The 13,561-nt window shown below is 35.1% G+C and overlaps 5 protein-coding genes across 5 annotated transcripts; 2 read left to right on the top strand and 3 right to left on the bottom strand.

The window, feature by feature from the left end:
- The first annotated feature begins 87 nt into the window (after positions 1–87).
- LOC108834833 (WEB family protein At1g75720) lies at positions 88–1,080 on the top strand. Its single transcript, XM_018608156.2, has 2 exons — positions 88–250; positions 480–1,080. The coding sequence occupies exons 1-2, from the start codon at positions 125–127 to the stop codon at positions 945–947; spliced, it is 594 nt and encodes a 197-aa protein (XP_018463658.1). The 5' UTR covers positions 88–124; the 3' UTR covers positions 948–1,080.
- A 1,119-nt stretch (positions 1,081–2,199) lies between these two features.
- LOC108816615 (uncharacterized) lies at positions 2,200–2,675 on the bottom strand. The gene has a single exon (XM_018589178.2). It carries the CDS (start codon positions 2,535–2,537, stop codon positions 2,268–2,270), a length of 270 nt encoding a protein of 89 aa, XP_018444680.1. The 5' UTR covers positions 2,538–2,675; the 3' UTR covers positions 2,200–2,267.
- Positions 2,676–4,652: 1,977 nt separating this feature from the next.
- LOC108814994 (uncharacterized) lies at positions 4,653–7,058 on the bottom strand. Its single transcript, XM_018587650.2, has 3 exons — positions 6,398–7,058; positions 6,224–6,321; positions 4,653–5,469 (listed from the first exon to the last, which is right to left on the bottom strand). Exons 1-3 carry the CDS (start codon positions 6,973–6,975, stop codon positions 4,775–4,777), a joined length of 1,371 nt encoding a protein of 456 aa, XP_018443152.1. The 5' UTR covers positions 6,976–7,058; the 3' UTR covers positions 4,653–4,774.
- Positions 7,059–10,400: 3,342 nt separating this feature from the next.
- LOC108816191 (putative HVA22-like protein g) lies at positions 10,401–12,063 on the bottom strand. Its single transcript, XM_018588761.2, has 7 exons — positions 11,889–12,063; positions 11,597–11,638; positions 11,401–11,499; positions 11,251–11,307; positions 11,109–11,172; positions 10,817–11,023; positions 10,401–10,720 (listed from the first exon to the last, which is right to left on the bottom strand). The coding sequence occupies exons 2-7, from the start codon at positions 11,626–11,628 to the stop codon at positions 10,616–10,618; spliced, it is 564 nt and encodes a 187-aa protein (XP_018444263.2). The 5' UTR covers positions 11,629–11,638; positions 11,889–12,063; the 3' UTR covers positions 10,401–10,615.
- Positions 12,064–12,354: 291 nt separating this feature from the next.
- Positions 12,355–13,357, top strand: LOC108816074 (protein disulfide-isomerase LQY1, chloroplastic). Its single transcript, XM_018588643.2, has 5 exons — positions 12,355–12,567; positions 12,639–12,722; positions 12,809–12,860; positions 12,940–13,096; positions 13,182–13,357. The coding sequence occupies exons 1-5, from the start codon at positions 12,406–12,408 to the stop codon at positions 13,201–13,203; spliced, it is 477 nt and encodes a 158-aa protein (XP_018444145.2). The 5' UTR covers positions 12,355–12,405; the 3' UTR covers positions 13,204–13,357.
- Positions 13,358–13,561: the final 204 nt, after the last annotated feature.

Below are 13,561 nucleotides of genomic sequence, written 5' to 3'. Positions count from 1 at the left end.
GAAGAAGTGGAGATGAAGAAACTAATATGCTTTGCGTCGTCTTGTCACTCAATTCTAAAGCCACCATGCTATAAGCAAAGCTTATGTATCTCTGTACTTCGTCACAGAGCTAAGCAGCAGCCATATGATGGAGACAATGAAGAGAGCAGAGATCGATACAACGGCACCGTTTAAAACCGTCAAAGAAGCTGTAGCTTTGTTCGGCGAGAGAGTCTTAGCTAGTCAAGTCTATTCCAACCATCTCAAAGTGGCAAGTCCCTTTCTCTCTATATATTCATATATCTATTTGAATTTCAATTAATAGAGAAATACCTAAACTAAATCCATGTTTTTATGACACAAGTCCCATTTTATTAAAGAAATTTTATCATTAAATATTACTTTTGGATACACTTTAAAAAGTGCTATCTTGGAGATTTGCACCAAACTGTATTCATCGCATTTCGAGATTTATGGCAATACCATTGGTGAATAAACAGATGGAGGGAGAGAAACTAGAGGATCCAGCAAAGATTGAGACAGAGCTTGAAGAGACAAAACACAATCTCAAAAGAGCAAAAGAAGAAAGCATGCAAATGAGAAACTCTTTGTCTTCTCTCAAGGAAGAGCTTGAGAGGACAAAACAAGAGCTTCAGAAGCTGAGAGTAGTTCCTGAGGAACCAGTAACTAAAGTCGATGATACTGTTTTCAAAACCAAGTTTGAAGTGTTGGTTCCTGATGATAGACTAGCTGCAACTAGTCCAAGGTTGAGATCAATGAGTGAGAAGAGATACGTGAAATTTTTGAACCCTACGACGGGTGAAAATAATGGTCCGGTGGTGGATATGTTTCTTGAGAGACACCCTTCGATGAGAAAAAAGGAGAAGATGACGAAGACGACGAAGAAAAAGAGTTTGATCCCTTTGTTCATCGGAGGAATTTTCTCAAAGAAAAAGGTTTTGCAATGAAACAACTTGGTTTTATAAAATTTTCTTCTCTTTTCTTGTGTGTTTTGTTATAAAATGATAATAATGTCATATGTAAGACCTTCGTAAATGGTTCTTGAATGTCCTCTTTTAAAGAAATAAGAAAACTTAAATATTGACACATGCAATTTTAACTTAAAATTCTTTAAAAACAAACTAATCCCAAAATATGTAACAGGATTTTTTTTGGTCACGAATGCAGAGCCGTGCCATAGACATAGAAAAAGAGGCAACCGCCTCAGGCCCCTTCTAAAATGCTATTTTTGGGGCCCTCTTTCCTATTGTTGTTCGGTGTAATTAGTCAAATACAATGCATGACTTCATGATTTAGCTAAATGGTTACACTAGATGATAATAATTGGTACAAAAAAATCTCTTTGGGATAATCTATTTTATTTCCTATTCTTTTAATTATAGATTTAGCCATTATCCTAAATTTTTACTATTAATTGTTTTTGTCTTTCTGTTGATTTTGTTCACATATATTTTACAAAAAGAATTTAACTCATTTATAATTTCCATATAATATATAAATTTATAGTTATATATTTTGTTTATCATATTTAAATTAATTTAGATATTTAATTTTATCATTTATATTTGACTTTAATTTATTTTCAATATATAAAATAACATATCATCATTTTAATTATATTTCTCTAATAAAAATAGTATTTTAAAATATTAATTTATTTAATATTGAATTTAAATAAAAAATTATATCATCAATTTTGCCTTAGGCCCCAAAAACCCTGAGCACGGCACTGCACGAATGTAACAGGAGGTTTTAGAAATAAAAGTCAGTACCTGTCCAAAGAAAAAGATATACAAGTCAGTACATCTTTATAGGACGAGACCAAATAAGTAATTTTGTTTTGAAGAACAGATTTTTTCCAAACGGAACTCGAACTATAAAGTTCTGATGGATGAGCTGTGTTAGAGTTGCACCTTAATCATGATTAAAAATTACAATTTGAAAACTTGAGAAACTTATATCAGACCCTTATATGAATATTTCAACCTAGATGGAATTGGTAGAAAAGACTAAGAGAAGTAGAGTTGTACAAAATGTTCTTAATAGTTACATCCATTTCTTTTCGAAGCATATGACAGTTTGAAAACTACGAAATGCTAGAAACTTCTAAGAAAATTAGAGTCCTGAAAAATGTGGATAACTTATCAATGATCATATAATATAAGTGTTTCAAAATCACAACTCAAATATAACAAAATAAAAGCAAAGCCTCGAATGAAAATGTTATAGCAAAATAAAAGAGAAACATGTGAGCATTTGAGATGTGATTAAACGTAAAAACAGTCACGCTTGTCTACATGACGACCTTCATGATTCGCATCACAAGACATAGTCGAAGACTTATTAAAAAACTCTATGCAATCTGCGATAGCTTCATTGTAGTGTACGTGAGACGAATAGTACGAGCTACTGCAAGATATCTTCGGCGGCTCAAACCTCTCTCCCTCGCCGGAGTTCTTATGTCGCCGGGAGGAGCAAGGAAGAGTGAAGTCGATGAGCCTCATGAGAATCTTTCTGAACTTGTGGAAGAGCTTCATGATGATGATCCTTTATAAAAACCGATCTAGTAGGACGAAGGATCTTGTAGGAAGAAGGATCTTGTAGGTTTGTCTATATACGAATGGTGAAAGCTATAGTTCGTACGTTTATGTTTTTGATAGTTTAATCAAGATAGACATTCATTTTTCTTATAAAATAAAACCCAAGTAAATTTGTAATGATTCATCAAGGAGGAAAACATGGAAGAAGAGAGTGTTTCAATGATTAAACCACCAAAGAATTTCTTGAGATGTGTTTATCCTTTGAACATATGTAGGGTCCATCTTAACTATCAAAGCTCTTAATCCAATTTAATTGTCTCGATGTGTATTTAAAGGACTGGAGGTTTCATGAGCATTACTAGTTGCTAGCTATAAACCTTTAAAAAAATCAAAGAAAAATGACGTGTGGTTGAACTGATGTCATAGTTACCACTTACCACCAAAGTATAACGTTAACTGTCTTGTTCAACAAAAAAAAATCTACAAACGATAATGTCACTTCTCTTTCTCTATTTTCAGTCATTTGATCTATATAAAGAAAAACACGAACCAAGAACTGATCAATTTACGTATGATTAATCATAGGTTAGTGTATAATTAATGCATAATTAAAGCTCTAATTAGTGATTACATTCAGACAGAAATTTGTGGTCCTGCATTTAAACTTTGACCTAGTTTTAGGGCACGACATATTTTGGGACCAGTAAGCAAACGTTAGCTTCAAAAACATTATTTGTAGAACAAAACAAGAGTTTGATCTAAACAAAAACAAAAGTACATATAAAAAGGCAGATAATGAGGAAATTTTTTATAGCGGAGGAGACATGGAGAGAACATATATGAATTAGGATCCTTATTATAATTTTAAGGTTTTATGACGGTTATGATTATGTCATGTACTTTAGTTCTTCCTTAAAGTTAAAACTAAACCACCTCGATAACTCTTAAATAACTCAATAGTTTATTAATTTCACATAAATTTGATTATGTCAAAGAATTTTATAAGATGTTTCCTTTGATGAGTGGATCTAGTGCTGCATATAGGGAAATGTTCTTTTATGGAAGAAGAATAAAAGACTATTGGGTCTAGATCAGTTGGTTTATAATTCCAGCCCAAAGTTTTTCTAAGGTAATTAACAGGTAAGTATAACAACTAACAATTTTTGAAAAGCCCTTTTATGTTTTCTCATGTTTAATAAATAATTAAATTTTTACTTAGCTGAAAAGCAATATCACAGGAAGCCAGGCCAGTTTCACATTTGTTGCTTAGTACATGTATCCGTCTCAATCTAAATCCCAAGCTACCTCTCACGCAAGCCATATTTGGCTATTTATATAAAATAACAGAAGCAAACATTCTAATAGGAAAGAGTACAGAAACAAAAATAGAATAGATTACCTTAAAATGCACATATTCAGCTGAAAAAGATTCTACAAAAAAAAAATCTTGTTATGTACCTAATGTGTTTACCATATTAGACATGTTTGGATTATTCTTTAAGTAAACAGTAACATATTCGACTCATTTATCTCTAGATTTGCGATACACAATCGAGTCTCGACTGGCGACAGAGTGGTTAAGTGGAGTCAAAGTTAATTGGGCTGGAGTTTAATTACAGACCAGTACATAATGGTAGTTTGGGCTGCCATATGTTGCTGATTTCATTTGCAAATAAACAAATGTAGCTGCTTCTGACAACGAGGAAAGTTCCAATGGCTGCCTCTCAGCGTGCAAACCTTTACTATTTATGGGTTAATTTTGAACTTATCTGTGTAAAACTGTATTTATTTGAGTGAAAAAACAGCTTTGCATGGTTATCTAAAACAAATCAGCTTTCCCTAAAATCTAAAAAATAGGCAAAAGAACTTGGGAGAATAAAACAATATATACTGAGTACGCATGTGGTAGCAATTATATCACTCTCTGCCACTTCCCACACTATCTGATGCCCACCAAGTGTGGACACAGCTATGAAAAGTTACCGTGGTTAAAAAGCAGTACATTTCTTATTTACACTGACAGTTTTTTTTTTAAATTATTATGTTAATAAAACTAAAGTTCACTATGTTACACTTAACAGTTATTAGCCAATAATAAGATAGGATTTATGATGCAGGTTAAAATCTGAAATGATGATTAACCTAGTCTCCCTGCAATATTACAAAGTTAGAAGCACACACTACAGAAACAAAAAGAAAAAAAAAACATTATTTCTGAAGTTAATCTTACAAACTCAAGATTCTAAAACTTTGTAAATAACCACGAAGCAAGGTAATATAGCTCTTGGATTATAAACCACCAGCTCCTCCAGATTAGAATATACTCCAGCGTTGACCACCACAGAGTCAAACACACCGCCGCTCGAAGAAACTCCAACCGTCGAGTTATCTTCCACCGGAGGCTTCTTCTCCTCCGCCGGTAAATCGACGCGCTTAACTCTCCCAGCGATCACACGACACACAAGCATAACTCTCCTCACATCATCACCACACCTCAGAAGATCATCAGCTCTTCCGCTGCTCGCCGTCGTCATCACGCCGCCGCTAGATGCTGCGGTAGCGGCACCTCCTCCGGCGCCGGACTTTCCTTGGAAGCCGTGGCGAATCACGTTGCATACGCCACAGTTGGGGAGATTAGGGCAGAGAGAAGACGAGCCACGAGATCCGAGCGAGCAAGTCAGAGTGGTGCAGTGGAAGCGGAGAAGCTCGTTGCCGTCAGCAGCACAACGAGCGTCTTTTCTTGTGGTTTGAAGTGCACGCGCCTTCACCGCGTCTCGGCAATCTTCGAATCGTTGGATCGTGCGTTGAGTGTTGTGTACTTTTAGTATCCGTTCGATCTTACAGATTGGACTGTCCTTTTTAAGCCAGCTCGACTTGAATATGATCTCCACTATGTTCCGACCCGAATCTTCCGGGCCTAACTCAGAAACTGCAATCAAACGACAACGTTTAAATTAGGGAAGATGGTAAAAGAAAAGTCAAAGTTTTAGTACGGTTTGTCAGGTGCAGGTTTTAATTCTTGTACCAACGAGTAGAAATATGACACGTAATACTACCATGGGACATTAAACTTATCTACGAACTGAGACAGCTCACAGCTGTTTATGTTTTTTTAGTACAAATGGTCCCATCGCACCGAAATGTTTCCAAGCAAAAATGACAGGTATGGAAGCTATAGAATATATTGTTTCTCCTCTTCTATTTTGTATTTTTCTTTAAGATGCAGTTATGTGAATTTTAGTATAATTACAAACTGTAACATAATGCCAAATATTCATAATATTATTTGATAGATGTTTTCACCGACAATAGCATTTGAGATCTTGATTCCTTGATAAAAAAAAAAGCCTAAGTCTAGGCTATGACATGATAAATCTTCGTGTTTAATCACAAAAAACATGTGTAGATAGTGCTAATAATTCAATGAAATACTAAACAAGTAAAGGTTTAATCATCATCCATCACTATGGACTAAGATCTTAAACAAATTTTTAGTTCTACAAATATTTTACTTTGCTTTACCAAGCAAATTGCATTAGTATAGTATCACCACATGAATAAAAAGGTCTTCTTACTACTAGGGTTAACTTTAGTAACGTGACTATACACATACCAAAGTTAATATCGTAGCTAGAGCATAACTAATAAAGTCCCCAACTAAAGAACAAATAAAAAAGCATTACCTGCGTGACGAACCGCTTGATGAAGCTCCAAGCTTTCAAGCATTGGAAAGACTTCTCCACATTGGGAACAAGCACAAACCCTAGGCGAAATCGGATACCTGATATTCCAAAAATTAATAAAATGAAAATATAACTACTGTACATTTAATTTTATTTGTGTGGTTCGTTAATTACCTGCTAGGGTCAACTATCATGTGACACTCGTAGCATCCGGAGAGTTTACGGAACTGCATGGCTCTAAACGAAGTCGTAGAGGACGACGTGTAACTTCCGCTGGCGTTAGATCTAGTTGAGCCAGATGTAAGAGACCGAGATGAAGAACCGTGTTGACCAGGTTTCCGAGTCAGAAGACGAGTCTCCGAGTCAGCAGTAGCCGATTTAGCTACTTCTGGGGAGTTGTCTGCTCTGTGTACCACACGAGTGTTGCCGTGAGCAACATCTCGAAAACTGCAGATGGAGCTGCACGACGAGCTGAGCTTGGAAGGCGATGAGTTAGCCGTCGTGGACGGAGCAGGTTGAGAGTTCTTGGATGGGTCGTGAACTCTTGACCCTTCGATTTGTTTGCAAGTCAAGAGATTCTTGATTTGGCCCCATGAAGACGGTTGCTTCTGAGGTGCTGCTGCTTTCTGCTTTTGAGGTTTGTGTGGTTTGTGCGGTTTCTCGGTGGGATTCTCGCGTTTCTTGCGTTTGCTAGGCGGTGGAGTATGTTTTGGAGGCTCTGCGTTTTCCGGCAAGATAGTTAGTAAAGCCATTGGAGTTGAGAGAGAAGCTCTTGAGAATGTGAGAGTTTCTTTTTGGTTCTTTAATTATAAGCTTTTTATTTTGGTGTTGAAATCGAAGATGGATCCAAGATGGGATAATAAGGAGGGAAAACTAAAGTGGTGGGCTCTATCTTTCTTTAATTCTTTATTTACTGTTTTACTTTCTTACCCTTTGTTCATTTTTTTAATTATAAGCTTTTAATTGTAACATAGTGTACTAAGCTATAGTTAGATATCTTGTTTTGTCAGAGAAAAAAAATCTTTCTAGTTAATCTTGGAATTGCTGACTTGTTAGTTGTGGTGCAGTTAATTCTGTATTTTCCTCAAAAGAAAGAACAGTATTTAATATGCATTTTGAGTTCTGAATTGCTTTTTTAATGATAAGAAATTAGGTAGAAGAACTTGAAATTAAATCTTTTTGGACGAGCTTGGTTGGCTTGTATAGTTGTATGTACCTAAACAGTTAACTCCTTCCTTACATATGATCTTCCATTACAGTTTGCCTTCTTAAGAGCTGCTTTGGTCAACGTCATAAAGCTATTAATTGGTCGAAATGCAAAAGAAAATGTGATGCAAGCATCTCAGAGCTCTTTAATATTTATCTGTTTGGTATTATCATTGTATTAAAATTTCTTATTTAATTTTTGTTTGCGTAAATTATTATAAAATTTTTGGAGATTCCATGCATGTAAGCCAGAAAGAAAACGATTATAGTACATTAGATATATAATAATAGTCCTGCTAAAATAATGTTTTGAGTGTATGGACAAAACAATTGTTTAAACAGATCAAGATTACACGTTAAACAACAGACAAGGTCTTTGGAAACTTCGTATTTGGACCTGTGTTTACGAATTTCAAATGTTCTATTTGTCTCGGATTGAATTTTTCAATGTCTAATTTTTAAATCTCCTATATTTTAATTCTGCTAATTTTACTTCACTTATATACTAAATACTAATTTGTGTTAAATTCAATATATCTATAAGTATTCTATAGTTGGACAATGTTTTACTTCATGTTAATAAGAATTTGATTTCGGGAAAGATAACTTTGGGTGTCAGAAATTAATTTTACTACAGTAAAAGTGGTGGAGTTACACTTGAAGTTAGTGTAAGAAGTATGGGACACTGCATTTATTAATATAGTATATCATACAAAATCAATGCGCCAAATAAAAGAATATAATAATAGTAGTAATTCACAAGACAATGTAACTCAGCTTATTGATTTTTAGGTTATGATATTAATTACAATTAAACTTACCACAATAATTTGAGTAATATGTATTAATCATTCATCAAAACCATAAAGTAAATTAATCATAAGGGATGGAACTGACTGTTGACCGGATGTAAAAATCGAAGACCTTCACATTCGCCGCAATATTTGGATTAATCACGCAGTCGATTTGACCTTCTCACTTGTCGTGTTCCACATTTGTCCCTCTCTTTTGCCTCCACTCTAATAAACCTAGTTGTAAAATTCACAAGAGAGATCATTCGCAAAGTCTTTTCATTAATTTAACGTTATAAATAATTAAATTTTGTAATTTATATAGCAGTATAGGCATCGTTTTGACAAAGAAAAGTAGCGCGAGGTCTTTGAGAACGTATTTGTATGTTAACAAATTTGAAATTCAAAACCAATTGTTACGTACGCATAACATTTAAATAGTATTGTTACTCCGGTGACAATGGAATTTATTAGACTGACAGAAAATTTACTCCACCTGCATGCATGTTAAAGAATCTCTAATAAGCACGTGGACGATCAGCATTAGTCTCAGGTTAATAATTTTCCCCATATATAACTTCAAAACTGATATAAATATTAGTATTACCCATCTTGCATTGCAGTAAAGAGAACTTCCAATTCCCAATTTGTATAATTTCAAGTGCTTTTAATATGCATTAAATATAGAGCCACGAACGATATAAGATTTTTAAAACACCGACACAGAGATAAAAAACGTACACAATATTTTTGAAGATAGCTATCAATTATGGATCTTTTATTCAATTTCTTCAGTCTTTTTGTTATTTGTTAGATTTTAGATTTTGTGACAAACAAGAGGAGATATTTCTAGATACAAAATGTTTGTTTACTCTATTGATAATGTATTCTTTATTTCTCTTACAATGATATAAACTTATGAAGTGCACGTGTGATTAGGGGTTTAAAAAGATTTGGCAACACGGTTCAAATAAAAGATAAAAAGATGGAGACAAATGTGTCCCCATTTCGTTTAATCATAAAGTTTATGAACCAACCGCAAGGGATCTCTTGCGTAACGTTTGTAATTGAATTACATCTCCCACCCAAAAATATTGAAGTCCCTCGTTTCAAAAATCTACAAACTGTATCATCATTTTATAATTTATAAATACTTGAGGTTTCAATCAACTTGATATAATAGCATTAGTTAGATTCATCATATATGTTAACATATTAACTTGTTAAAATAAACAAACGAAGCAATAAAGCGGTCGAACGTTTTGTTTACGAATTTTATAAATAAAGTTCAAACATAACGTCTTTTGACGCTGTTAACTTTTTTTAACTCGCATTAAGTTTCGAAAAGCTTAAGCATGATACTGTAAATACTATAACGAAAGTCTACAATTACAATCTATTCTGATACTAACAAACTTGTAACAACTGCATTATATTCCTTTTCGCACTCACTCTATAATCAAGTAACTTGTTGAAAGTTAGATGTGAGAAAACGAGACCGGTCTTGGAACTGACTACCTAAAAATTCTCTCATTATTTGGTGTGTTGCTCAGAGAGAATCAAAAAGAGTGGTGAAATATAAGATGTTCTTGCTGACACTCTTTTAGTTTCACACTGAATCATACAACAAGCGGTACATAATCAATTAATGCAATTGATTGAGAAGATGAGATATACAAACAACTTCTAATCAAAAATGGTCCCCTAACTCTTAATAGTGGATTCACCCATCATTCGTTTCCTTCTTAAATTATTGGTCTCTCGACAACTCACTATTTTGGGACTTTCTTTACATGTAACATCAAATTAATTTGGTTACCTGTACATACATTACAATATGAAATATCTTCAACAAAATTATGTAAATATTGATGTGTTTAACCATGCAGTGATGACATGTCAAAACTTATACCATGTGGTCCTATGGTTATGTATCGTTTTTTACTTTAAGCACTTTCATTCTTACATTACTTTGTACAGTGTTTTAAAATAAAGATCGACCACGGAGACATGGACGGGCAAGTGATTGGGCCTATATTGGGTGTATGGAGAAGGATTTATGTTTAGGCCCACAATAAGCGTGATTCTAATTCTAATAATGCTAAACCAACTTCAACAAAGGGCTCCATTCTTTTCTTTTTTTTTTTGAACACCAACAAAGGGTTCCATTCTCATTCCAATTCTTGAACGTCAAAGTTATTTATTTTTCTTTCCTAATAAGTCATTTACATCTGAAATATGAATCTAGCAAGAACTACATATGATAGTAAAATTATTGTTTAATTACGTTTTAGTATTATTTACTCCTATTAAATATTAATAAAAAGAAAATAAAACACAAAGTTGCATCGAACCATGTGTGTTTCCCCAATACTTTCCCACCCAATTCAGCCTTTTAGTCTTTCTTCGTGGATGACTCTATCTCAGGTACCGTATCTTTATTTTGTGTCATCTTCAGAGTTGGATCACCAAGTTCAGGTGGTATTATCTCTTTCCCTTCCTGTTAACAAACAGAAAAAAATGATTACCATAACTCAGGACAGTAAAAAGGTAAAACTTGAGACTTGAAAGGGGAAGGAACTAATAACATTAGTACCTTAGACTGACGTTTGGCTGATGATTGTTCGGCAATATACTGCAATATCTCAAAGAATCTCGTATGTCCATGGTTGATTGCTTTGTGGAGATATATCATTGCCATATCTCCAGCTCTGGTCTTTACTTCAGTCAAGCTGCGGTCAATTTCATTTTCATGCTTTGAAACATATGGCTTGAAGAAAGAGTCGTAAACGTATGTAGTTCCCTGAAATTAGAAAGTACATAAGGCCAGTAGAATCAGAATGATAAAAAAAAAATTACTTCTCTATCTCAAAAGGGCTTTTACTTACTTTGGTTTTGGGGAACCAGAGGTAAATAAAGAAAGCCAACTTAGCTTCACTGTACATTGGCAACCTTCATCAAGAAGAAACATGATGGTAAAAAGAAATAAAGAATGCAACATAATGAAAAAAAAAATCAATAAGAGCTTACCAGGAAACAAGTGTATCACCAACTCTTTCAAAGATTGTCAAAGCAGCTACAAGAATCCTGCAAGATACTATGACGTAAACCTCAAGGTACTAGGTTAGAAAAAAAAAATACACTATGATGATCCTGTCTAATATATATATATATATATACCAATATTGGCACCAGAACTGGAGCTGTTGAATCTCAGGCTTGTTCTGTTCGACCGTTTTGAAACATTCATATGCAGGATATGCATAGCCAAACACCATTCTGTCAACGATTAAAACATTCATTAGTCAGTTTCAAACAATTGTGTTTATAAAAACATAAAAAGCAAAGATCAGGGGTTTTAAGAAGTAAAGCATACAGAAGGCCTCTTGTTAGAAACGATCCAATCATTGTAGCCAACCTGGTAATAATAAAAAATATTAGACTGAAAAAAACGAACGTTACGTTCTCAACCACAATTCATATATATGATAATACAGGCGGATGGTTTCAGGGTGGTGCATAGTAGTAACATATCATATGATATCTAAGTTCATAGACTGAAAAACAATCTATACAGCATATTACTTTCACTACCGAACACAAGTGATCACTAAACAATTCGTGAAAACATATTGAGAAGCAGTTTAAACGGTTGATCAATAACTTACCCTAAGATAAACCGTCAAGAATGATTTGGAGACGAACGATGTGAACGGCGACGTTTACGTTTCTAGGCGTTGAAAGCGAGAAGGAGAAGAAGAAGCAGGGGAAGATATGATAAGGACAAGAAAAACTTAAGTATAGAGAAAGAAAGAAAGAAAGAGGCAAAAGCAAACGGTTGCGTTTCGTATCGATCGTGACTTGCGAATACTTTTTTCCACAAATATATTTTGTTCTCTACTTGTAAGTTTATACTTGAAACAGTTCCCGGTTTATAGTCGAACCGTTTGATTAGTTTTTGACGGTTACGATTTTCTACATTGAAAACGGTTCAAGTGTCAGCAGTCATATAACCGGATAAGGCGATAATTACTGAATTATAAAAAAAGAAGATCGAATAAAGCCACGTGGACAAATCTTAGCCGCAGCTGAGATCAACCCAAAACCACTGGTCCTTCTTCTTCGTCCTCTCATCTTGGCGCGCTCACGCGAGGTTCTGCGTAGCTTCTTCACACCATCGTAAAAATGCCAGTATCATCTCCGTCTCCGCCTCGTCTCCAATCTCCGTTCATCCACCGTCCAATCAATGCCACTCCGTCTTCTCCCCGTTTACTCTCCGCGAGGAACCTCCGTTCGCCGTCAACAACATCTTATCCGCGGATCAAATCAGAAGTCGATACGAACACGGTTAAGATCCACACTCTCTGTGCTACAGTATTTAGCAACACGTCGATTGATTATTCGTGATTTTTTTTTAGGTAATCGCAATCTCAGTAGGCGTGGCGAGCGTCGCACTGGGAATCGGAATCCCTGTCTTCTACGAGACGCAGATCGATAACGCCGTGAGTCTTCACCGTTAGGTTTAGTAAAAAGCTTATGCTTGTTAGTGAGTGATGTTTAACAGTGTTTTTATTGTTTTCTACATTAGGCTAAGAGAGAGAATACTCAACCTTGTTTTCCTTGCAATGGCACTGGAGCTCGTATGTGAATCCCATTCTATCAAGAAGCAACCTGTTTTGTGGATTGTTTTATTTAATGTTTTTTCTTTGATTGGAGCAGAGAAGTGCAGGTTGTGTGTGGGGAGTGGTAACGTGACGGTGGAGCTCGGTGGAGGAGAGAAGGAAGTCTCCAGCTGTATCAATTGTGATGGTGTTGGTTCCTTGACTTGCACTACTTGTCAAGGCTCTGGTGTTCAACCTCGATACCTTGATCGGAGGTACACGATTATCACTCTGAATCAGCAGCCAAACTCTGTTTTTGATACTAACACACATCTTCTTGTTGTTTGTTCTGGTGGCCAGGGAGTTCAAGGATGATGACTAGATATCTTCCATTTGATAACCATATCAAAAGAGTCTCTTCTCCTCCCTTTCTTCATTGTGTGTCTACATTTGTACAATACTGTATTTTTTTTTGTTCACCAATTCATGACCTTGTAAACAATTGAAGGAGTAAGCTTCCTGCACTTGACTTTCAAGTTCAACCATGTCAAGTGTCAACTTGTTAGCTTTAAGAGAGATAAATGTCTCCCTAAGACCAAGATTCTCGAAAAAGGTCTAAAGCTGCAAAGTAGACACAACTTCTTCATCCACATTCCCAATCTCGTCAAGTCCATTGATTCAGTTTGAGATACTAGCATGGCATCTTGCGTTTTCAAACCAGCCATCGGAGCAGGCAGCTA

The sequence above is a fragment of the Raphanus sativus genome, chromosome 7, assembly GCF_000801105.2.
Source record: "Raphanus sativus cultivar WK10039 chromosome 7, ASM80110v3, whole genome shotgun sequence".
NCBI classification, from domain to species: Eukaryota; Viridiplantae; Streptophyta; class Magnoliopsida; order Brassicales; family Brassicaceae; genus Raphanus; species Raphanus sativus.
This window is presented reverse-complemented; position numbering and strand designations above follow the sequence as displayed.